This window comes from Arachis hypogaea, chromosome 2 (assembly GCF_003086295.3).
Source record: "Arachis hypogaea cultivar Tifrunner chromosome 2, arahy.Tifrunner.gnm2.J5K5, whole genome shotgun sequence".
Lineage (NCBI taxonomy): Eukaryota > Viridiplantae > Streptophyta > Magnoliopsida > Fabales > Fabaceae > Arachis > Arachis hypogaea.
In genome coordinates, this window is record NC_092037.1 from 98604212 (window position 1) to 98630303 (window position 26092).

The 26092-nt window shown below is 32.0% G+C and overlaps 2 protein-coding genes and 1 long non-coding RNA gene across 5 annotated transcripts; 2 read left to right on the forward strand and 1 right to left on the reverse strand.

Annotated features, from left to right (window-relative positions):
* The first annotated feature begins 86 nt into the window (after positions 1 to 86).
* LOC140180441 (uncharacterized) lies at positions 87 to 3169 on the forward strand. The gene is made up of 2 exons (XR_011874719.1): positions 87 to 971; positions 2855 to 3169. It is a non-coding gene; the product is annotated as an uncharacterized lncRNA (long non-coding RNA).
* On the reverse strand, positions 2504 to 13151 carry LOC112755551 (sodium/hydrogen exchanger 1). 2 transcript variants are annotated; one of them, XM_025803720.3, is made up of 16 exons: positions 12644 to 13151; positions 8087 to 9258; positions 7392 to 7598; positions 7182 to 7300; positions 6023 to 6120; positions 5158 to 5217; positions 5002 to 5048; positions 4724 to 4918; positions 4538 to 4584; positions 4313 to 4379; positions 4124 to 4224; positions 3923 to 4024; positions 3696 to 3834; positions 3545 to 3607; positions 3336 to 3419; positions 2504 to 3101 (listed from the first exon to the last, which is right to left on the reverse strand). In XM_025803720.3, the coding sequence occupies exons 3-16, from the start codon at positions 7572 to 7574 to the stop codon at positions 2829 to 2831; spliced, it is 1578 nt and encodes a 525-aa protein (XP_025659505.1). In that variant the 5' UTR covers positions 7575 to 7598; positions 8087 to 9258; positions 12644 to 13151; the 3' UTR covers positions 2504 to 2828. The 2 variants fall into 2 exon arrangements, with proteins under 2 accessions (XP_025659505.1, XP_025659512.1); XM_025803727.3 differs by lacking the exons at positions 8087 to 9258; positions 12644 to 13151 and adding an exon at positions 7685 to 8066.
* Positions 13152 to 18480: 5329 nt separating this feature from the next.
* Positions 18481 to 22547, forward strand: LOC112755580 (tubby-like F-box protein 3). 2 transcript variants are annotated; one of them, XM_025803767.3, is made up of 6 exons: positions 18481 to 19512; positions 20459 to 20546; positions 20806 to 20935; positions 21060 to 21242; positions 21340 to 21831; positions 22096 to 22547. In XM_025803767.3, exons 1-5 carry the CDS (start codon positions 19180 to 19182, stop codon positions 21809 to 21811), a joined length of 1206 nt encoding a protein of 401 aa, XP_025659552.1. In that variant the 5' UTR covers positions 18481 to 19179; the 3' UTR covers positions 21812 to 21831; positions 22096 to 22547. The 2 variants fall into 2 exon arrangements, with proteins under 2 accessions (XP_025659552.1, XP_025659546.1); XM_025803761.3 differs by having other exon boundaries at positions 18485 to 19512; positions 21337 to 21831.
* Positions 22548 to 26092: the final 3545 nt, after the last annotated feature.

A 26092-nucleotide genomic window follows, 5' to 3' on the forward strand; every position in this document is an offset into this window, starting at 1 on the left:
AACTATTATATATTAACTTGGCGGCGAATCCTAATTTGTTTTTCCACAAGTGCAATACTAGAGTTAACATACAATACTATGATGGCATCACATAGATGTTGGTAACTAGAACAAAAAACTAAATGAGAATTTTATTATAAAGTTATGGATCATAAACAGTGGGAATCAAACACAAGGCATGTTTTCTTCCAATTGCCAAGCCAGCGAGTTCAGTCATGTCCACATCCTCAGGCTTCATCCTATTGGGGAGTTCCCAATTGAAATGGTAAAGTAAGGGAGCGAGTTCAGTCATGTCCACATCCTCAGGCTTCATCCTATTGGGGAGTTCCCAATTGAAATGGTAAAGGGAACCAAAGGAAGTGTAACGCTGGCAACACCAAAAGTCATGCCAGGGCATATTCTTCTTCCTGCCCCAAATGGTAAATACTCAAAATTATTCCCTTTGAAGTCCAAAGAACTTTCTTCAAATCTCTCAGGTATAAAACTCTCAAGAGTCCAAAGAACTTTCTTCAAATGTACGTGACCGGCCGGTTTTTTAAATTTTGCAAAACGCCATCGTTTTGCTGGGATGCCCTAGCCAATTTCCCAACCCAGCAACCTTAGCTCCAAACAACGGCTAAACCCGAACCCATCCCTCCCATCACCCTCGAGCTCCTCCTTCCTCTCACGTCATCGATCTCATTCCCTCACCTCCGTCCATCTCCCGCCGCCGTCGCCGAAACGAGCTTCGAAGCCACCGTCGTTATCGTGCAGCTCTTTTCCACCATCGTGCAGCTACTGTTTCAGCTTTGAAAGCACCGTCGCGCAGCTCGGTTCCATCGTCGCCGGGCTCGCCTCCTTTTTCCGTCGCTCAGCTCTGTTCCATCGTCGCCGGCGCTATCTCTGTTCCACCTATCATCCCTTCGGTCGTGCCCTTGTCCCCCTCTTGCTCAGGATCTGCTCTGCTCTGTTTTAGGGCTTTTAGCTTCTAGGTATTTTTTAAATAATAATTATTGAATAATTGTTGTTAGTTAATTTGTGAACTTGTTATGGGTTGAATAATTGTTGAATAAGTGTTAATTAATCTGTGAATCTTGCTGTTTTTGCTGTGAATTACTCCATTGTTAATGATTCTGATAATTCATCTGCAGAAGGTGATGGGGTCTTTAGGCTTGAATCTTTTGAAACTAAGTGTTGAACGTGGCGTATGCCTGTTTTGTGTCTTCTTTTTCTTTGAGAACTTAGCTTTGCTATGCTTGATAAATTGTGCCAATTATGCATTTCCTGAAATTGGTATGCCTCTGTAGATTCTAAATAGTGCGTTTCATGAGTCTGGTGTACTAATTACAAAGTGGAGAGGGATTGTAGAATTTGTCACATAGGTTTGGAGAGTGATAGTTCTGAGTCTGGTGTTCCAATTGAATTGGGTTGTGCTTGTAAAGATGATTTTGTTGCTGCTCACAAAGTATGTGCTGAGACATGGTTTAAGATTAAGGAGAATTTGAGTATAAATCCCATCTTTACTTTATTCTGTTTAACTGCAAAATTTGGTTTTTGATAATTTTAACGCTGAATTTGATTGATTCTATGGATATTTTAGACACCTTTTTGTTTATGATTCATGGAATTGAGAATTGGATTGTTTGGTACTGTTCTATATGTGTAGTTGTTCTATGTTTTGGTGCTGAGTTTGACAAATATTTTCAATTACTTACAGCTATGGTTTCCTTCTTGGATGGGATTTTATTTTTCCAAAAGAAATCATAGAGAATTAGGGTTGTGAATTGTTTAAAAAAAAAACTTGAGTTTGTATTTTGATAAGATAATGTGGTTTTGATTTATGACATTTCATGTAGTGTTTTAAATTTGGAAGATACTTTAATATTTATATTAGACTATAATTATATTTTAGTATGTATATTTATAATTTATTTATTATTTTATTTTAAAACGGTTTTTTCGATTGAATTACGGTTGGACCGGTTAGACCAATAAACAATGAAAAAATGGGTCTTCTGAATTTAAATAAGATTTTTTATTAGTATAACAAGACACCATTCAAATTTAAATATAATAACTTAGATTTGGTAAAAATTATAATTATTATTTATTAATTCACCAATACAAACAAAATTTAAATCCTAAACTTGTCACAATCTCTTTGATTTGGAAACAACTAGATTAACACTAACATATATGAATAGGGAAATAATAGTAATACCAATATCCATTACATAGAAAAAAAAAATCCTCCTTTTTTGGGAGGCATGAAGAGCACAATTAAGAGTATGTGATGTCCTTAAAAAGATAATAAAAGAAGTTACATTGCCTCTTAAAAGTTACATGATATATTATACACAAATATACTATTTCTTTTTAGAAAGCCTAATATATATATATATATATATATATATATATATATATTTCACTTATTATCTTTGTATTATGTGAAGTTTAACAATGAACGAATAAACATGACACTAAACTCCCAAGTAAAAAAAAAAAAAATAGTAGACATGACCAATAAAAAAGTGTCGCATATAACATTACTTAACACTAAGATAATACATTTGGTGAAGCGAAAAATATAAATAATAAAGAAATAAATAAAAAACCTCTACCACTTTTTTTTCGCTTGTGCAAAATTACAAAGTGTACTTATATATCGATATACATATTCCTCTCCGTGAAAAAAAAAAACAAAAAAAACAAAAAAGCAAAACAGAACAAAAAACTTAGTAAAGCAACTAACTTTTCTTCCTAATTCCTATGTGACAAAGTAGTCAGCAGCACCATTACCATGTATGTACGTCTAACACACCAAAAAATCTTTTTTCTTTTAGCAGATACTAATGTAGACTACTACCTTCTGTAGGTGAACTTGGAACGACAGGTACAAACCCTCTGCCTCCGAACATCGGACGCATGAACCTGTCGTCGAACCTTCTCCAATAATGGTGGACAACTTGGCTTGAATCGATGGGGTTGCCGGTATCTATGTTGGATTCTGATTCTTGTCTACTTGAGAGAAGTGGCAGTGTCTTGGAAGAAAATGAGTCAGATGACATTGAGTTCCCAACAAGCAATGACCTTATCAGAGGCTTGGTTAGTAATCCACCCACCTGAATTCATCAATAAAACAATATTCAGATTAAAAATCACAAGAAATATATTGAAAGTTATCTATTAATATCTTCTTCTGGTTAGAACCCTCCATAGGTAGCCCTTTTCGGCTAGCTCTATAAGGCTTTTCTTCTTCGGATGTTGGCCCCCGATGTGCGACTCTTTCTCAGGTATTGCTCTCACGAGATTCATAACAATCGAGTATAGACACAGATACTTTGAAGGATTCTTACCACATTAGTGAATAGAACAACTGTGATGGTGCTGGTGATCATGATAGCATTCCCTTGCAGTTGAGTATGCCCCTTTCTAGTAAACTGAACACGCAAAAGCAAACCTCGTTTAGCAAATAATTACACCATCCCAAATCGAATTCACAAAAAAATAGCAGAGACTCTTGTAATTTGATGAATCCGTGCACATAATATGATCATTCTTATACCTTATTATATGCAAGTGCAATGGATACAGCGCCTCGCATGAGCCCGGCCCACCATATTACAACCTGTTTGAAACATGCACAAGTGATTTAAGACTTAGCTTGCAATTCAAGGTAATGAAACACTTACTTGAAACAAATACAATACACTTACCTGCTGCTTGAATGCAATCTTATCAGCCTTGGATTTCCTGAACAAATTAGCTATGAATGAAAGGGGGAACACGAAAGCGGCCCTTCCGAGCAGAACCAAGCAAAGCAGTATTCCACAGGCCCCAAGTAATGTCCATGGACTGCATGAAACAAAAATCAAATGAATATAAACTTTTTTTAAAAAATTTATGCAAATATGTAATGATGATGAGTGTATCTGATCAATACCTATTGCTGGCGAATCTCCACTTCTCCATGTCCAAGGCATCCATACCAACATACAAGAAGATGAAAATCTCGGACACGAAAGAAAAGGTTGCAAAAGCATGCCTATCAGATATGGATTAACAACATTAGAAGGACGACGACATGACAATAACTATATTTGCATACTGGAGAACTCGAAGAAATGCATGGTAGCTTAATTACCTGCTTGTGATCCTAGAACTTTCGGTAACATTATGCCAGGTATAGTGTGACATGACAATTCCACAAAAGAACACAGTAAGGATCCCACTCAAATCAAGAAGCTGGAAGATAAAAGTTGTCAACATTTTAGTCAGAACAGGAACATGTAAACACATTAAGAAATATACATCTAGCTTAAGAAACACTTACTTCAGCCAACATATAAGAGAAGTAAGCCATCAGGATCATAAGTGCGATTTCTCTGTCAGTTGAATGCCTGATACCAAGTACCAACCACAAGAAGCTAAGATCAGATTCAACTACAGCCAAATAATAATAATAATCATAATAAAGGATATTTATACTCTATACAATATGACAATCTAACAGACCGATATGAAAAAGATATCAATAGAGAGTTCTAGCACGATGTACCTGCCAAAGTACAACTTCTTTATAATGTAAGCACTGAGCAAGCCAACCTGAAAAAAATGATATATGGTACAAAGATAAAGATCATTACAAGCAAGCATGTTTTATGCGATAGAGACTCGATAATGTCGATAGACGATAGGGAACACAGATTATAAGCAGACAAATATGCAGAGGAGAGGAGCATACCACTACTCCCAGGAAAGTGCTTGTCAGGAATAAATAAAAGAAATTGCCGATGAACTGCAAGACATTGACTGAGGTGATATGTGAGAGGTCGAATTTCTGGATTGCGTTAAAAAGAACCACGGAAGTTGCATCATTGACCACGCCTTCACCGAAAACTAGACTATATAGGAGAGGTGTCTCTTCCTGATTAAGCACCTGCAACATAAGAATGAAAACTAAGCATCGGCTTTCCTCCGCCGGTTTTATAACTAAGTATCTTTTCCTTTACACACACTCACCTGTAATGTGCACACAGAATCTGTCGCTGAGAATACAGCTCCGAGTGCTACAGATAGAGAACAAACAGTTTAGCAGTAGACAAGAATGTAAAACAATTATAATTTATAAACTCTCACTTGATGTCATGTTATAGGACTCATAAGGTAAGAAATTACCAAAATAATCTGCCAAGCCCATCAAATCCAGATCCAATGTTTTGAACAACTGTAAGGAACCTGAATCATAAATTTATAGTGCTATAAATAGTTAGGAGGACCATGGTAAATTAAAAAGACATAACATGTCCACACATAATACACATAACTGCTCTAGAAGTAATAAGAAACTTTTCTAACTGAAAAAAGTAAGTGGAAAAATATTTTTTTTATCACAGTACAAGTCAAAGTTGGCATTATTCTGCTAGATTTCTATCCAGAAGACAATACTACATGGATGGGGGAAAACACCATACATGATAGTTTAGAAATTAAGTAGTATCATCAAAATCTGTAAAAGACAAAAGTTTTTTTTTTTTTTTGGTTAAGTAGAGTAACATACAGAGTTCATACAAAATAAACCAATCATACAAACAAAAGAAAAACAACCCACCTACACATACATTAAAAAAGTATGAAAGCCCCAAGGAATATGAAATTTCTATAAGATTTCACTACACTTAATTTGATGACATTCATTTGTGTTATTGAACTCTAACAAAATCACAACAGCACAGTGTTGTTCCTTTCCTTCATTTCCCATTCATTGGGTCTATCCTCGTTAGCTTATCAAATCCTTTCCCATTTCCACCCATCCACGTTTTTTATAAACAGAGAAACATGCTTAAAACAAAAGGGTACCATCATGAACTACAAAAGAAAAATCTCTTTTTACAGTGGTAATTGGACTGCTAAATAAATTTAATGTAAATACTTTTACCCATTGAAAGTTAGACACATTTACAGAAAATTCAAAATGAAAAATTCTTATGCATGTCATGGTATGCTTAGGATATTTACGCAAAGAAGGTCTGTCTGAACATACCAAGAGATACGATGAGAAATGATATTAAACTTCCAATAACACCATACAAAATAATGGCCAAAAAGTTCCGAAAGAATTGTTTCTTTTTCACTTGAAACCTGATAAAAACATAACAGAACAGGAGAATTGTGAGCAAGAGAAGCCAGAAAATAACCTATATTAAATAACCTATATTGACAACCTTTCTACTGCTACAAGTTCACAAATAACAGCAAGAGAATTATGAATAAAAAATCATAGTTATTTAACAAAAAATTGTTTTATTTTCGGCATATTGACATGTAATAAATTTTTTCATTTCATCAATTCAATGAAAAGTAATTAAAGAATAAATAATTAATCATTGATCAATTTATCTTTAGAAGTTATATGATAAATACAATAATTTAATATAACAGTTTTGAAACACTAACATTGAAATGAAAGAAGAGAGAAAGGAAAAAATAAAATAAAATAAAACCAACATTAATTAAAAAATTGTGATAACCACTCTTCCTTTAGCTTCAATAAAAACCAAAACTTGCATTCTTTAACTAATATTTACAAAATAAAAAAAAAAACATGAAGGAAGATACAGGGGTAACTAGTGCAGTTTATATCGGTTTTGAAACAAAAATTATAATTTGTAACAATTTGGAACATATGGGGGTTTATTGGCTTCGAAAAAAATTAAAAAAAAAAGTTGAGTATTAAAAAATAAATGTATATGTTGATAAAATAAATAACTAAATAACAATTCATTTCACAACCACAAAATCCTTATTTAGGTAAAAAAAAATAATGTATAAAATAAAGTAAATTATATAATGTATTAAACATATTATAAATAAAAAGCATTGGTATGATAATAAAAAAATAATTTTTTTTTCATATCTATATCTATATAGTCACCAAAAAAATATCTATATCTATATACTTCTATAGTTGTTAAATCCTACCAGATTGAGTCCAAGCTAAGTAGCTAACTGATCAGTTGGATTCAATCCATCACACTTTGCTAGAAACAGGATCCAATTACAATCCAATCCAAATTAGGATAAAGTATTGTTTTACCTTGAGAACCAAAACAGTGAAATAGGATCCAATTCCAATCCAATCAAAATTATTATGATTTTGATCGATTTTAGGTCTTGAATCCATTATATATAACCAAACTTACCCTGCATTGAATATAATTGGCGGAAGAAGATAAATAAAGAAAAGCTCCTCATCGAACACCAAAATGTGCGAACTTTTCCCCCTAGTTGTCATTAGAATTATGGTTCCGGTGAAAAGACCCTAAAATCACAACAACATTAATGCACATTGCAACAAAAAATTGCATGATGAAAACTGAAAAGAGAAAAGGAAGTTTGTGATGCTAACTCACAATAATTAGGGCAACAACTGACTCAGTCATCCATCGACTCTTTTCTAGAAGATGGCCAATGAGAACGCAAGCACAAAGAAGAAGCACAAACAGAGTTATGGAATCCACAGAGGTTGAATCCGGCGACGACGAAAACATCTCCAATTTCATAACACCTAAGCTTGAATTCAAAGCCATCATCATTCAATGGCTCTTTCTTCTTTCTTTCTGCAACATCAACACAATCAATCACTTCAACATTCAACATCTAAATATGTATCCTACAAAATTTAAGGCAGCAATTGCAGTAGTACCGTTTAAAATTGAAAATTTTGTTTGAATTCTTGCTTATTGTTCTTCTTATGTGGCTGATCAATTCTGATTTTAGGTTTCAAGAAAGCAAAGCACAAAACAAACACAGCTAGCTGAAGAACAATAATATGCTTTTTGAGGATTTGACTTTTAGTTCTGGTTCCATTCATTTTTTTAAAAATAAAAAGTGTTTTTATTTTTCAATATATTCAGGGGAAAAAAACTTTTTTAATAGATAAAAATTCTAGCTGACTAGAATAATAATTCAGCTTGAATTGATGAGAAGAGATACACTCCCATCTCCATATATTGCAAATATAATAATGTAAATAATATATTTCCAAAAATATTGAAGAAAAGGGAATTTCTAAAAAATAAATAAATAAATAAAAGAAGTGATTTACCTTGAAGGAGGTTGAATTAGAAGTAGGTGAGCTTCATAAGCGTAACAAGTTGTTTTTTTTGTAATCACCAACAATGAAACAAATTGGAATCAATGTGTGTGTGTGTGACAGTGTGTGAGAGAGAGAGAGAGAGAGAGATGGTGAGTTGCGTCTTGTGAAAGTTAATGAGAGCAGCAACTAATGTGGTAGGTTGGTACTAGAATCTTATAAAAAGCCACATTCTTATTTCAACTCTTTTTCTTTTGTGTTTTTTTTTTTCTTATTTGTTCTTTTAAATATTTTTACAGATACGCCATCTTTTATGAGAATAAACAAAATAGATAACTTTTTTTTATATTATTTCAATAATATCTTTTAATTTTCTACGGTATTACCTATTAGTTTATATTAGTTTATTTGAACGAAAATTACTTTTTATCAAAAATAAAATATTCTTATCAAATTTTAAACACATTTAAATAGATCTTTTAAAAATGTACTTTTATTGAAAAGATAAATTATTTGTTTTTTTTTCAAATTAATAATATTTTATTTAAAAAAATAGAAACAAAAAACATATTTAATATTTAAAAATTCTGTTTAAAAAATTTATTCAAATATAAAATTATTTGTATTTATTATAAAAATTAAAAATTAAAAAACAAATATAACTAATTAAAAAGATAACTAACTAATTAAAAAATAAAAAGTCTATTATAACTTATAAAAAAAATAACTTCTTATTATTTTAATTTTTTAAATTTCAAAACTAAAAATACAAATAATTAATTTGAGTTGACTTATATTATAATTGACTCCTTGAATCTTTTTCTTTTTTCAAAAATAATCCAAATCTACACTTTATCTGCCATAAATCGAAACTCTTCATAAATAGGGGTGTCAAAAATCTCCAGGAGGCGGGAATTTCGCAGGGACCGTCTTGAATGGGGTTCCGATGGTGGAGAATTTTCTCTGTGGAGATGGGGATAGGGAGTAAAATTCTCCCGAGACAGGAGACAGGCGCGGGGATTCCTGCCCCATCCCCGATAATTCCCCGATGTTAAACTTACTTAAATATCCTTACTTTATTTCTAACATAAGGGTATTTCAGGCGCGATGTGCTTCTCCTCTGCACTTCTGCGTTTGCGTGTTTGTTTCCATTCTCGTCACTGTATGTTAACATATTTATGTCCCTGTTATTTTAACAGAGAATATGAAGATGTTTGTTGAAAATTGTATGCTGACAATGAAAGAATATTTGATATTAAAGACTTTATTTTATTGCTTTTTTTATAATAAAGTTGTATTTTAAAATTTTATATTAAACATAAGGAGATGGGAAATGCAAAAAACGGAGATGAGGACAATTATTTCCTCATAACAAAAAATGAGACGGAAACGAAAATGGGGATTAATTCTAAAGGCGGAGGCGAAAAATAGGGAGGCATCTCCGTCCCCACCCCACCCCATTGACATCCCTATTCATAAGGCAATAGTACAAGCAATTAGCATGTAAATAAAGTAGGATACTGTTTTTACCTTGTTTTGATAATATATTAAGAATAATATATAAACTCTAAGCAATAAGCATTTAACATGTTTCCAAATGAATTGAAGTATGTTGAGACATGAGGACCGTGGATTCTTGTTTATAATAAACTTGAGCACATCTGAACCGTTGAATTCGTTTGAAAACGACCATGCCTGGAATCAACGCTAACTACACCTGCGATCTTAATGCAGTGTTTGGCTAACGACAAATCAAACCTACAAATCTATGAAGAGGGAAAGAATTATTGGAAGTAGCGTGTTTCCTTCGTTTGCAAGACAAGGCAAAGGAACAATCACATTTTGACCCTTCCTGTTACTATCAAACAAATAGTAACAATCAATCCTTGTCAATTTCTTAATTACATTTTTCATATAATAATAATACCCATCCAAACTTTTTGTTAATTATATTTAATTAAATTAATTTAACACAACAAAAATTAATTATAATTAACATTTATTTTAAATTTTATTATTTAATTTGATTAAATTTAATTCATAAAATAATTATACGTAACCTTACTCTTTTTCATCTACTCAAATTTTGATGTTGCTTTAAAGTATAAACAAATTAATTAGAATTTAATACAAAATAATAATTACTCATAAACGTGTATAAATCAAGACTGCTTTCTTGAAATATACAGTACTATTCTGAAATTTACTTTGAGCTCTTTTATTGAAACTTTTTTATTTTTTATTTTTTTAAATTATAAAATATAAAATAATTATTCATTTAAGCATTTAACAGATAACTAAAATTTGGATAAAAATAAATTTTAAAAGACACATTAAATAATTATTGTTGGACGAACATAGTATATCTACAAAAATTTTAACGATCAAATTGATTTAAGATGGACAAGTAAATTGACCGCTTAATCAATCTAAATTAATTAAATATAATATATCTCTTAACCCGACAGGTCAAGAACTAATCCGTCGCGAATATAAGAATTCTTCCAATGGATTGATTTGATAATGTACAACTTTAAATGGACCGTTTGAACGCACTTAGGTCTAGTTCAAAAGTTGAACAGTATCTGACAAAAAAAAAGCCAAACAATAACAATTTTCTACCTATACTATCTCCCAGGTAATTTTCTTTAATTACTTAATTAGTCCTGACAATAATTATTAGTCTATTTAATATTAAATTGAAAATAAGCTTCTTAAATTAAAATTTAAATATATATTGAATGCCTAAGTTATAATTATTAGTCTATTTAATGTTAAATTTAAAATAAGCTTCTTAAATTAAAATTTAAATATATTGAATAACTAATTTTTAAAAATATAAAATTTATAGAATATATATATATATATATATATATATATATATATATATATATATATGCTTTTTTCTTTTGGAAACACGTTTCCACCTTATACGATTTATATAACTGATTGCACAGCACGTCAAGTTCTTATTAATTATTATGAAAATGAAAATGCAGTACATCATTTTGTTCCCTGTCGTGACCCACCTGCACTCACGTTCTCCCCTTTATAATAAGACTTCCCGGGATCTCAACTTTATAACTTTAATTATTTAATTAAAGACGAGTCTTGTATAATTGTTGACCGATGGGCCCAGAAAATTTAAATAATCTAAGCAAAAATAAATGGGTTCGATTTATGCTGTTGAAAAGTAAAATTTCTTCAACACCTGCAGAAATGAGATGAAGATAACCAAATCTGGACGCGTGTTGTAATTGTTATTGCAGTAATAAATATAGGCTGAAAAATAGTAGTGGTAGCAGGAATTTATATGGATTAATTACGCTATAAAATTCCGTAATATAAAAGCATTAAGAGGTTGTTATTTGTTAATGTGACACATGTTTTTGTTAGTTTTTATTGTTATTGGATGTGGGCTGTTTGGTTTTTGATGGAGCTGGGTTGGGAAGACAAAGTTTGATCAGAAAATAATTATGGACCACTATAAAATGGTAAGAATAAAAACAGAAACAAAACAATTCAATAACACAGAAGATCCAAATTCAAACCATATCTTTAACAATTTGTTAACCAAAAAAAAAAAACAACAAAAAATCGAAGAATAATTGTAATAATAATAAATTCAAAATGAAATAGTTAGGATAGTATGTGAGAATAAACTATTTATCTCTTTTGGTCAATTATACTTTTGATTTTGTGTTTGTTTGAAAGCTACTGAATTTATTTTTTAGTGTGTCAACAAAATTTTTAATAATAAAAATAAAAATATTAAAAAATAAAAAATTTAGAACATACCATTTATATATTTTTTAATTTTTAACATAATAAATAAATAAATAATATTTTTATATTATTGTACTTAAATATAATTATTAGATAAAAATTTTTTTTAATACTTACTTGAAAAAATTGGTGAACTAACACAAATTTTTCTTTTTCTGACTCTAATAACAATTTGTCCCACACGATCATCGAGATAAGTCTCAAAGTTGTCCCTAAAGTTGCACTCGAGCCTCAAAGTAATCTCTGAAGTTAATAATTCCTCAAAATCGTCCCTGAAATTGCACTCTAAGACTCATAATAGTCCTTGAAATAATTTCCGTTCATCCTTGCTACTTAAAATCTGAGCTGGACTGAAACGATGTCGTTTTGTATTTATAAAAAAAAATAAAACCTAATCCCCAATACGACGTCGTTTTATATTTATAAAAAAAACTAATCCTTATCTTCACCAATTCTCTTTTTTACTGATGTTCTTCTTCTTCTTCAATTTCATAGAAGCAACAACATCTTCAGAACCAACAAAAATCACAGAATTGAAAAAACTAACAATTACAAAAAATCACAAAAAAGAACCAACAACAATTAGAAAAGATCAATTAACCTAAACAACCAGCATCAATCAACCTAAATAGCAACAATCACAAAAAATAGCAACAATTACAGAATCAAGAACACAAAAAATCAACCATGACAGCTACATTAAAACACAATCATCAACAGCAATAATCATCCAAAATAGTAAACAATAATGATTCAATAATTAAAAAAATTAAAAAAACTCACATTTGCCACATAGAAGAGAAGAAGGATGCAGAGGAAGACAGAGAGGAGAACAAAGAGCAAACGGCGACAAATAGGGAGGGGCTGTCAGCCGAGACAATGGAGAGCGCCTGGAGCTGACCATGAGAGACATTCTGTTTGTGGCCTGGAGCGCCTACCTCGTTGTGGAGCTGTTGGTGGGTTTTGGAATTGCCGGAGAGTGCAGCGGGTTTGAGAGCGAAGATGGCGGCGACGAAGGGTTGGGGGAGGTTGACGGAGTGCTTGAAAACAGTGAAAAAGTGTGAAATCTGGACGGCGAGATCGGAGAGCACCTCGATCTCGTAGTGGTGCGAAGAAGCAGATTGAGAACGTGAAAGATTAGGTTGGGGAGGGACGATTGGTGCGACACCAAAATGGAGGCCGGCGACAGAGAGAGTTGAGAAAAGCTTGCTTATGAAGGATAGAAGGGGAAGGGAAAGGACAGATTGGGGAAGGGAAAAGGTAAGGGTTGGGGAAAGGAAAGGGAAGGTTCGGGAAAGGGATGGGGTTTAGTGTGTTTTATTTATTTATTTATTTATTTAAACGTAAAACTACGTCGTTTTTAATGTTCTTTTTTTTTTTTTTTACTTCTCAAAACGACGTCGTTTTAAGATTTCGACGAACAGAAAATTCTTCAAGGACTACTATGAGTCTTGGAGTGCAATTTCAGGGACAAATTTGAGAAATTATTAACTTTAGGAATTATTTTGAGATTCAAGTGCAACTTCATGGACTACTTTGAGGTTTATCTCCACGATCATTATCTAAGATTTTCCAAAGCCCATGAAACGCAAACATAACAAATTTATGACTCTCATCCAATTCGCTCGAATCTATCTGTGGTCTAGCCTCTAAATATGAAAAGTGAAAGTAGGTTGTTCAATTCGAAACCGTTGTAAATCTTAAATGGTTTGGAGCACTGGACAAATAAATATATTAGTAGATAGAAATTTAGGTGTAGTCAAATTATAATTGAGAATTGTTAGATGAAAATTTAATTAAACCAGTCAAATTATTTAATGACTCTCAATTATCCACTTCACGTAAAATTGACTGCACTTAAATTTTCACCATGTTAGTATCATGGCTAAAATTAAATCGTTATTGTTATCGATATTTGTTTTATAAAAAAAGTGAATAAATAAATATGTTTGTACCTATTGATATATTAATATAGAGTAAAGATATTACATGAGTTCTATCTATGTCATCTATAATTAAAATGTCTTTCTAATCTTTTTTCCCATCAAATTATGGTCTGCTCTATGTCTTTGATTGGATCACTTTCATGATGTTCCTATAAAATCTACACTTTCCTAAATTACAATACCCTTAGGGTGTATGTGATCGAAGAAATTATAAATAATTCTTAAAAATTTTAAGCTAAAAAGATCATATTTTATATTTAATTTAAAATTTAAAAAATTATTCTTAAATAAGTTTAATTCTAAAAAATCAAAATATCATCATTTTAATTTTCATTTTCTATTTGAGTATACTTGATTCGCATAAAAATAAAATTTAAATAATAAAATAATACTTGAACCATATACTTTTTTTTTATGTTGCTAATAACCCACTTGTGTTGGTGATATCATTTGAGAGTTTTGCACACTATTTTTTTTCCCTCAAAACCACACTTCATAAGTTTATATCATGCTATGGTAAAAAAATTCAAACACAATCATCGATTGCGGCCAAGACCTAGTTGAGATAGCACATTAGCATGCCTCTTATTATGTTACATTCGGATTCAAAGTTTCAAATCATGGTAATAACATGTGGTCGATAAAAATTTTTGAAAATGTTGGATGTGTAAGTATATAATGTAAATGAGTTTATGATTTAATGTTTAAAATTAGAGTTATCTAATTTATTTGACACAAAAAAAAAAACACAATTATAATTTATCTCTCTCAGGAATAGTTTGATAAATTTGATTTAACCGATAAATTATAATTTTTTTTATAGATTTTTTAAATGTTAAACGATATTTTTTGTATTTATTAATTTATTGTATTATACAAAAAATAAATAAATAAACAAAATGGAGATGTTGCATTTTTTTTTACAGGATGTTGCATGAGTTCAAGACCTCTTGCATTGTTTGTTGTTCATGAACATTTGGGCCGAAGAAAATTAACGTTTTTTACTCTTCATCATATGGGCTTTGGCCTCTTTGCTGTATTTTAGAACTAAAGTCCCAAAGAAGTTTGTACCCCAAAAATAATCCCAAATAAAAGTTGATTATTGAAGAATTTTATAAATCAAGTTGGGTTGATCTAATAGTTAGCTCACTAGTCCGTTTAATCAAGTGTCAAGGATTTGAATCTCACATTGTACATGTAGCAAACTTATTGAGGAGCGACAAACCCTTAAATGAAGCTTAATACTGCGACAAATTAATCCTTAACTTGCCGGTTGAAAAATACCTTAGGAGACTAAAAAAAATGGATTATCTTTGTTAGCAACAACATCTCTTCATGTGCAATTTTAGGAAGATGCCTTCATTATATCTATTTACATAATTAATAGACTATCAACTAATGTTCTTGACAATAAAAACCCTTACGAAGTTCTATTTTATCAGCCACCAGATTTTAAACTTTTTAAAATTTTTAGATATACATGCTTTCCTTATTTAAGACTATATAAAAGTGCTAAATTTGATTATAAATATAAAATTTGTCTGTTTTTTGGATATGATTCCAATCACAAAGGATATAAATGCATGACTAAGAGTGAAAAAGTTTATCTTACAAAACATATTCAATTTATTGAAAATTTATTTTCTTATCACACTATGTTTAGTGAAAATGGATCCTCTCCATTTTTTTGGTCATTGGAGAGAATAAAGTGTAATCTCTCACCTTTAATTCTACAAGTGGGACCAGAAATAAATGAGAGAGAGAAATCAATGAAAGGTGAGATTTTTTATTGGATACCATCCAATTTTTTTTCCACTAAAGAGAATCCACTCCCATGTTTAGTATTGTCTCATCAAAGTCCTCTTTTATATATATATATATATATATATATATATATATATATATATATATATATATATATATATATATATATATAAATACACATTGAAATATACATTTTATGATAACAAGAGCTATAGTAAGAATACACAAATCAAAAGTCCTTTTTAACTCAATCTACTAATCTTATACATAATATATCAATTACAGTTAATCAAGTTTTAAACGGTCTACATTGTAAAAGAGCTATGAATGCTGAAATTCATGTCTTGAATAGGTGTACCTAGATTCTTATTGGACCTCCATCAAATACAACAGTTATAAATAGTAAATGGGTGTTCGCTATTAAGAAAAATCAGAAAGGTGAAATTCTCAGATACAAAACCAGGCTTGTTAGGAAAGGATTCCACCAAAAAAGAAGGGGTGGATTATGAACAAATTTATTCTTTAGTAATCCGACCAACAACAATAAGAGTTATTCTCACCATTGCAGTGTCATTAGGCTAGCCACTGTGACAATTTGACTTCAACAATATTTTCTTAAATGACAAGCTCGAAAAAAATGTCTTTATGGCACAACCTCAAGAATATATGAGTAATAATCATATACTAGTTTGTATGCTAAATAAAGTCGTATATGGCTTGAAACAAACACTTCGTGCTTAGTTCAAGACACCGGCAAAAACTCTTCAAAATTTTGGCTTTAAGAGTACTAAATTTGATATTTGTCTATTTATCAAACGTAATTCCTCCTATGTTGTTTACCTCTGGATGTATATAGATGATATAATAGTGACAAGAAATAATTCAAAAGAAATTGAATCTTTAATTGTTGAATTGAATAAGCAATTCTCTCTAAAAGATCTTGGCAGCTTCAATTTTTTTTTTGGGACTTGAAGACACATATCTCCCATAGGGAGACCTCATGGTGTCACAAACAAAATGATACGTGCTTCAAATGTTCGTGATATGAAGAGTTCAAGTGTTATTTAGAAGATACTAGTTTACATTTTTAGAATGTTTTAATTTAATGTATTTGGATTTTGTTTATTTAATTACTATATTGGGCCTTATGTGTATGGGCTTTAGGGTTTTCTCTGTTTTAACCTAATAAGATGTTATAAATACCTCCTTAGCTATTATAGTCATAGTATAGAATGATTTAGAGGTTTCGAAACCCCTTTTTGGTTTCGTGATGAAACTATGGTGTGGACAATTGAGGTTGAGGAGTCCCTCTTTTGTTGCATCGGAGAATTGAGTAAAAGGTTGAGGAGTCCCTTCGATTCAATTTTCAAACTATGGCGTTGATAAGTTAGGTTGAGGAGTCCATTTCTTGTTGCGTCAAGAAATTGGGTAGTAAGTAGAGTAATTCTCTTTGTACTCAATTTCAATCTATCTTTTTTATTTCTATTTCAATTTTAATGTATCTTTATCTTCTTGTTTATCTTTTATTTCTTCCCATACATATAAGGCCCAATATAGTAATTAAATAAACAAAATCCAAATACATTAAATTAAAATATTCTAAAAATATAAACTAATATCTTCTAAATAACACTTGAACTCTTTATATCACGAACATTTGAAGCACGTATCACAAAATATGCCAAAGAGCTGCTATGCAGGTCTAGAATGGATAATGCTAAACCATTACCTACACCAATGTCTACAAATTCGAAGTTATACTCAAATGATTCTGAGCTCTTCGATAACCCAACTAAATACATATCTATAGTAAGAGTCTTGCAATACTTAACAATGACTAAATCGGATATCACATTTGCTGTCAATCGTGTCTCTTAATTTGTGCATAATTCAACTCTTTTACATTGAAAAAGTGTCAAAAGAACACTTCGATATGTGAAAGGTACAGTGGATAATGGGATTGTGTTAAATAAATATTATAAGTTCAGAATTCTTTCTTTTGCAGACTCTGATTGAGGTGGAGATCTTGAGGATCGAAAGTCAATCACAGGGTTTTACATTTATTTGGACAATAATCTTATATCTTGAAAGAGTAATAAGCAAACTAAAGTCAACAGGAGTAGTACAGAAGCAGAATATCAATCTATGTGTGCTGTCCAGACTGAAATCATGTCAATTCAACAACTTTTGAGGGAGTTAAATGTTTCTCAACTATCTCCACCAATTATACTGTGATAATCAGAGTACATGTCTATTAGCGGTAAATCCTACACTACATAATAGATGTAAACACCTATAATTGGATCTTCATTTCTTGAGAGATCTGGTCAATCAAAAAGCTCTTTATGTGATGCACATACCTTTATGTTCCAGAGGCTTACCTAGAACCGAATGATTGGGCTCAACTGGGGACCCAAACGTTAAAAGAGGGTGTCTCCGAGCTATTACTGCTTGGGAGCCTCCGTCCGAGTTGTATGTTTTGAAGAACGGAGGGTGGTACCTGCAGAGGCACTCTGATGCCAAGTCAGCAAAAGGGATAAACAAGTTTAAAGTATTGGAACTTAGTTTATCTGAGTGTATTTATAGATGATAAGCCAATAACCATCGTTGAAGTAGTTTCACTTCTAATGGTGAATAGAGTCTTAGAGTTGTTGAGATATCTTTTTTAAAAGTGAATGAAAAATTTAAGGAGACAGTTATTTATTTGAATCTACCAACACGTATTGAATCTAACCTCTTTAGGAAATCGGATAAATTAGTGAGGACCAATCCAAACTTTATTGACTTAATTGTGCCTGATCATTACATTAGACCAGGATATGAAGAGTATACATAACAACAATTATAAATTTAATAGTAATTAATTTTTTATTTTACTACGTTATATTTTTTTTTCCCGTTGGAGTGAGTGAGAGGTGTGAACCTCGTAGGATGTAAATTGTGGGTGCAAAAGATGACCCAAGTGGAAGAGAGAAAACAGAGAGAGAGATGAATTTGTGGACTAAACCCAATCCACACAAACACACAAAAACACTATCGTATCCGTATCTATTTCTTTCTGTTTGTCCCAACAATCTCTTTTCTTCTTGGATAAGGCCGTTACTGTCATTCTTACTGTTACTGTTTCTCTTTCTTACAGCCCCCACTCTTCTCTCCTTTCTTCACCTTTCCCTTCTCTCTCTTCTTATTCTTCCATTTCCACATGCTTCCAAGGGAAAGGGAAGAAGCAGCAGCTGAAGAAGAAGAAGGGTGGCACTGAATCGTATACTCTTCCTTCATCAACTTTGTTTCCTCACTCAATTCACTTTATCTACTCTTTTCTTTTCTCTTGTTGTTTTTCTTTTTTGATAAAGTGTTGTGATTTTCCAATGTGAGAGAAAAAGAAAGTGTATATTTCACTCTTGCTACTGCTAGTGCTTCGTTTGTTTGGCAAAAAGGAAAGCTTTTTCCTGGGAAATTTTCCACCTTTCTATGTTTTTCTGCATCAGCTAGTAAAAGGGTAAGTAGGGGTGTTGTAGAATTCTAAAGGGTTTGCAGCAAAAATGGGAAATTGATTTGAGTTTAAGAGAGAGAGAGAGAGGAGGAAGAGGGCAGAGGAGGTTTGAAACGATGTCGTTTAGGAGTATAATCTTTGATATGAAGGGTTTGAGATCCAGGTCACAATCACACCACAGAGATGGTGTTGGTGGTGTTGTTAGTGTTAGTGAGGGTGGTGGTTTGGTGGTTCTTGATGGGTTGAAGCAGAGTTGTTGGGCTAACATGCCACCTGAGCTATTGAGGGATGTGCTCTTGAGGATTGAGGCCTCTGAAGATGCCTGGCCTGCCCGGAAACATGTCGTTGCCTGTGCCGGCGTATGTCGCAGCTGGAGGGAGATCATGAAGGAAATTGTCAAGTCCCCTCAAATTTCCAGCAAGCTCACATTCCCAATCTCATTGAAGCAGGTCCCTCTCAGTTACTTGCTTTAGTTTGTTTGAGATTCCTTGCAAAATATGTGTTTTGAATTTGTTATGGTTCTAGTTAATTCAGTTCAAGTAGTGAGCTGATGATTTGATAGTGTTCGGCTCGTGAACCGCGACCCTTCTATGTTTGGTTAGCTTAGAGAACTTTGTTATATCCGAAACAGACTTCATGAATAGGTGAAATGGTTATCCTTTTATGTGTGATTCTGATGAGTGTGACTAAAATTCATTCGGGGAAGAAACAATTTATTGATTGATCTCCATATTTGTTGGGCAGGCATATTTAAGGGATGTGATACTACTCTTAGTTTGTGTATGCCAAATTGAATGCCCAACAAAGAGTGAGTGAGTAATTAATAAAGATTGGGTGCAGTTGTTAACTTCTCTCCAAGATGAGAACCAAGCTTTAAATCCTTTAGTAAGCAATTGTTATTAGGTTCTCTTAATAGCTACGGTGTTAGGGGAAGAAAATACCTTCAAGATCAAAAAAGAGAGGGAAAAAGAAGACGAGAGTGGTGATTGAGTGAGAGATCAAGAATGATTGTTGGAATTTAGGAACTTAACGAGAAAGAAAGAGACAGAATGAAGACTATGCTTTTGCCATCCAATAAGGTTGAGATGGCTGGAGTTGAACTTCTATAACTGGAATGTCTAATTAGTCAGTCAAAACAAGTGATAAGGATTGAATATTGATTGGGTACTTTAATACTAGTAGCTTACAAGAATTGGTATTATTGGTTTTACTAAGTTTATATTTTGTTGAAAGTGTTTTATATTGTAATCTTGATGATCCACTATTTACTGAAATCTCTGCTCTCTTCTACTGTGAAGTTCTTATTGTATTAGGAAGGTTGTAACAGTTGTCAACAGTTTGCGATCCCTTTTATTCACTGCCAAGCTTTGACCGACTTCTGTTATAATTATGCAGCCTGGTCCAAGAGATTCTCTTCTCCAGTGTTATATTAAACGCAATCGTAGTAATCAAACATATTATCTGTACCTTGGTTTAAATCAAGGTGAGTGCTTCTGAACATTTATTCTATATAGTACTCCCTTCATTCCATATCAATTAGTCATGTTGACTTTTCTAGTATATTCAGAAAATTAATGTAAAAAAAAATTTAAAGTGACTTATCAATCTGGAATGGAGTTAGTATCATGCTTTTTAAACCTTTTGGCACAAGCTTATAGACTTGTACCAATATAATATTTGAAGAACCCCTTTTATTTAATCTTTCTTTATGCATTGTGAGATTTACCTTAATAATCTGGCAGCCTCAACTGATGATGGAAAGTTCCTTCTTGCTGCACGCAAGTGTCGTCGTGCAACTCACACCGACTATATCATCTCTCTTAACTGCGACGACGTATCAAGAGGGAGTAGCACCTATATTGGAAAACTCAGGTATATTAGCTCATATTTGGCCTGACATGTTATGGCTTACTAATCATTATCTTTTATATGTGTTTTTATATAAAAAAGATAATTATCTTCTGTGACTGAAATCACCTCTTTCTTTTGGTAATAGATCAAACTTTCTGGGGACTAAGTTCACCATATATGATGCGCACCCTCCACTTTGTGGAGCTTCCAAAGTTACAAAGTCTCGTTCCACCAGGCTGGTTAGTCTTAAGCAAGTGTCTCCAAGAGTTCCTGCCGGCAACTATCCCATTGCGCATGTTTCGTATGATCTGAATGTTTTGGGATCCAGGTATGTGGATTATTGCTTAAAATAACTATCCTTGCAATGCTATTTTGTTGAGTTATTGTTGCAAATAACTAAAAGTTGTTTGCTGAAATGTTAGCAGGGGCCCTAGGATAATGCAATGCGTTATGGATGCCATCCCCGCATCGGCTGTTGAACCAGGAGGTGTAGCTCCAACACAGACTCATTTTCTTCATAGCCGAATTGAAACTTCTCCATCTATTCCCTTTTTTAGATCAAAATCAACCCGTGTCGACAATCTCCAACTGGTTCCTTCGACTACTCAAAACGAGGGAATGCTTGTGTTACGAAACAAGTCCCCTAGGTGGCATGAACAACTCCAGTGCTGGTGTTTGAACTTCAATGGACGAGTGACAGTAGCTTCGGTTAAAAACTTTCAGCTGGTTGCATCACCGAAAAATGGAGTTTCTGAGCAGGCTCAGGAAAATGTTATTCTACAGTTTGGAAAAGTTGGAAAAGATGTATTCACCATGGATTACCAGTATCCAATCTCTGCCTTCGAAGCATTCGCAATTTGCCTTAGTAGCTTTGACACCAAGATTGCTTGTGAATGATTACCAAGATTGATAAGCAGGTATTCTTAATCCCAATAGAATAGTTTATTAGTTTAATCTGGAGGTAGTTGTTTCAACTTTCAACTTAACAATGAAAATGTCTAGGGTGCAAGGTTATCAAACTCAAAATCGGACTAAACTCGTAAAAGTTTAAGAGTTAATTCGAGAGTTGATAACCATGCTGGTTTGCAGCCAGCCACCATATTATATAAATTGTGAAATCAATTTGTCTGGTTTTTATTTTTGACATTAACTCGCACTTGTTCACTTACTTAACATGTCAGGTGCTAATCAGTGCCACTGCTGATCGAAATCGCAGGACACTATCACAGGTCAGATATTGGCAATAGATTCTTCTGTTTTTTATTTATTTGGTCCAACTAAGCCTGTTGTATATATGATTGTTTGTGTGCATTATATGTAACCAAAGTGGATTGTATGTCGTTGTTTTCGGCTTTTCGATTGCAAGTCTTGTAGACTACCATTTTTTGTTTCTGCTGTGAGATTTTCGCCGACGATAGCCGCAACTGGTTTGTGAGATTTCCAGTTATTGTTGCTGCCATTGGTTCTGGCAAAGTAACAAAATGACCAAAACCTTTGTATGAGTGCACATTTTGCTGCTTAGTGTTGTTGATTGATTTGACTCTTAATCCATACAAAAAGGAATAAGAGTGATTCTGGGTTTGTGTATGCTTGTCACTGTTATTAATTTATTTATTTATTTCAAGTTCATAAATCTGGGTGAGTTTATGATTTTGCATAATAGCCTTTGTTTCTAACCTCATTCAAACCAACATATATTGTACTAAAATTCAGATCTGGTTCATAAATCTGGGTGAGTTTATGTCTTATTCAATGTTGTATATTGTGAATTGACACGATATGTTGCACATAATTATATACATAAAAAAAAAATCCTATGCCTTTTTTCATTCTTTCTATTTTTCTTTCTTTTTTAATGAAAAAGGTGTCATCCATTTTCACTACCTTTGCTCATTTTGCCACATCTCACGAGTATCACAAAATAAGAATATATATCTTAGTAACACAAAGTATATATAAGGATAAGACGGATTTATTTGTTTATTTTCTTACGGTATTTTCCAGTGTAATAATATGAGTATTAATTTGTTGCGGATTTAAGTTTTAATTAAGAGTTTATCGTTGCTAAATAAATCGTTATATATACTAGGTGAATTCAAACGTGTAATACTTGTTTAATCAGACGAATGAGTTGATTCGTTCAAATTAAATAAGAATTTATTTAAAGCATAAGTTTTTAAAAAAAAATTTTCATTATACAAAAGTAATATGCCAATTAACAATTACAAGATACATGGGCAAATTTTTGGGCCTTTATTGTATGATGTTATTTGGCCTTAGACAGTTATCCCCTAACCAAAACAAGCATTAGAGAACCCAAAATATGGACAATTATGTAATTTTCATTTTGGACAAATAGAAAATGTAATTCCCAAAACCCATGGTAATGTATATGAATATCAATTGCATTCATATTCAAATACAGTGACATTGATTTTAAAATTTACCAATTTAATGAATGCAAAAAAAATTCGAAGCATAAGTCCTTACCATAGGCAAACCAACCAAAAAAAAAAAAAAGCAATGAAGAAAATAGGTCAAATCAAAAGAAAGTGACCTATATTTGAATGTGGAAAAGCCTAAAAGTACAAATAAGACAGAACAACCAAAGTTGTATATAAAACATCAACATGTATAATGTATTAGGTGACACGTGTTAATTAAGAAGGCAATTTGAGATTTTGATGCACTGCCCTTTTTGCCCTTTGAGTTGTCCTAAAGCCTTCTTGTCGGTACTTTTTCTCTCCTTCATAATCCTCTCCTTTTCAATCTCCATCCAAATTTTCAATCTTTCTTTTTCCTATTATTATTAATTTTTTTTTCCACATGTTATCCCTCTTCGGCTCTTGCCACTACAAGAAAAAGACACTAATATGGTAACCATAATCTCCTTCAAATGCGGTTAGGGTTATTGTCTTAACTAGTGTAGAGTTCAAATTTTTCCTAAAAACATAATATATATGTTTTTGTAAATCAGGCACCACCCTTATTAGGTTATCAATATGTAAATTGTTTACAATTTTGGTTATGATTATTATTAATATCACATGATACTCAATTATATATGAACTTTTTTATTTTATGTAACAATTGAAAACCGTTATAGTATTTATACATTGTTAACTTTATATAACTAAAATGGAGTTAATTCTAAAAGATCTCTAAGATTGACCGCTTACACTTTAAAGATTTTCAAAATTTTAATTGCATTATAAATATCTTTGAGATTAAAAAAATTGCACTATTTTAATTCTTCTATTCTCTTTTTGTAGAGTTATTATGTTGTGAATGATCTAACACATTTCTTTTACGTTGATAAATAAAATTATATCGCTTTAGTTTTGACATTAAATACTTAAAGAAATGATGTGGTTTAATTTTAATGGTCATACATTTTTTATGGAGAATAAGATATTTTGTGATTAGTTAAGATTAAATAGCGTGGTTTCATCAAACATTTAGCGTTAAAACTAAAGCAATGTCATTTGATATAGTCCAATATAAAAAGGTATGTGTCAGGTTATTCACACCATGACGAGTAATTCGAAGGAAAAAAAAGTGAAGATCAATGTAATACAATTTTTCAATTTTAAAAACCTTTCTGATACAGTCAAAATTTTGAGGATATTTTTAGTGCAAACAATTAATTTCAAAGATCATTTTGCAGTGTAACTCTACTTTTTTTTCTTTTTTTTTTAACTTAAATAATATTACATTATGTACCTTAAAAATTATGTGTATCATAAAGTGCAACTCGTACCTCTATGGAATTGTTACATTTTCTTTTGCTATTTCTCTCTACCTTCCTTCTTTTCTTGTAACTTATTGGAGGCTAATTTTTTTTGTTATGAAAGTAAAAGTAGTGATATATTTTAATATTATAATTTTTTGTATTTTTTAAAAGTGTGAAAAGTACACAAATTAAAGAGTTCGATTTCTGTACTTCAAATTTTTTATTAAACTACTCTTCCACCTTACTCCATGACAACAATAAAATTTCTTCATATTTTTTTTTCTTTTCTTATTCTTTCACAACTTTTTTATCTTTATATATTCTTTATGTACTCTTTCCATTTTATTATGGTATCAGAGTTTTGGTATCCTATCATCTTTTCGGTAAAAAAATCACCTTACTTCTTTTTTAACTTCCTCCCACGATGAATAATCAATTTTTCAATTTAATTCAAGATCCAACTAATCCTTATTACAAACATCCAAGTGAAAATTCTACCTCAGTTTTGGTTACCCGGTTCTTTTCTTTACAAGCAATCTGCACTTTCTTCCATCTACTTGCGGGAACGTATTAAACTACTCTTCTATCTTAACCGATATCAACAATAAAAAAGTCTCACGGCCCACAAATTTAGCCCAACATAATACATAAATTCAATTACAATTTTAGTTTTTATCATATTATCTTTATCTTATCTTTAGTTGTTCTTATCTTATCTTTATTTACTTTTATCTTTTATAGGACAATGATATATATATATTTAATTTACAACACAATTTAATACAATTCAATCAATCAACAATCAATAAAAATTTGCATTTTTTTTCTTTTCTTATTCTTTCACAATTTTAAACAAGCTAGTTATGATGGCATGCAGTTGGCATCCCATTTGGCACCCCATTCATGTGTTCTTGTTAGTGGCCATCATTAGCATGGTGCCTTGTTGGTGGCGATGGCTCCACAAGACAGCATATGAAGTATCACCGCCATCTTTCATTCTATGGTTTATCTGCGTCTGTTATATGCTCCTCACTATCATGGTCATCACAGGGAGCATCAACATAATGCAACTTTTACGAGTCTCCCAACTCAGAGCTTCTTGATTGTGAGATTTACTTTGTTATTCGGCAATTCGATTTCCATTGCCACTCTGATTGCTGTGGCCGCACTTCAAGAACCACCAATAGTGTCTGACACCGCCTCACAAGCCGCCGATGCAATAACGACCTTCTTTCTTAGCGTCCAGATAATTGCCTCTCTCCCTATGGTTGCTGTTGTTGACATCTTTCCCATTCCGGATATGGTACATTTTGCCAGAGTCATTTTTCCTGTTTGGGAGTCATTGGTTTTCACATATGTAATGCTTAGCGCTGTGGAATTGGCAGCTGCTTCTCACGCAACCGTACAAGTTGATATTGAACCAGTCACTGATCCCTTTGAAGTCA

Coding starts and splice junctions, on each gene's coding strand:
- LOC112755551 (XM_025803720.3), bottom strand. CDS start 7,574: ATGATGATGGCTTTGAATTCAAGCTTAGGTGTTATGAAATTGGAGATG. Junction 5,218..6,022: donor ATTTCTCATCGTATCTCTTG/GTATGTTCAGAC, acceptor TTTATGATTCAG/GTTCCTTACAGTTGTTCAAA. Junction 4,025..4,123: donor AGTTCTAGGATCACAAGCAG/GTAATTAAGCTA, acceptor CATATCTGATAG/GCATGCTTTTGCAACCTTTT.
- LOC112755580 (XM_025803761.3), top strand. CDS start 19,180: ATGTCGTTTAGGAGTATAATCTTTGATATGAAGGGTTTGAGATCCAGG. Junction 19,513..20,458: donor TCCCAATCTCATTGAAGCAG/GTCCCTCTCAGT, acceptor ATAATTATGCAG/CCTGGTCCAAGAGATTCTCT. Junction 20,547..20,805: donor GTACCTTGGTTTAAATCAAG/GTGAGTGCTTCT, acceptor ATAATCTGGCAG/CCTCAACTGATGATGGAAAG.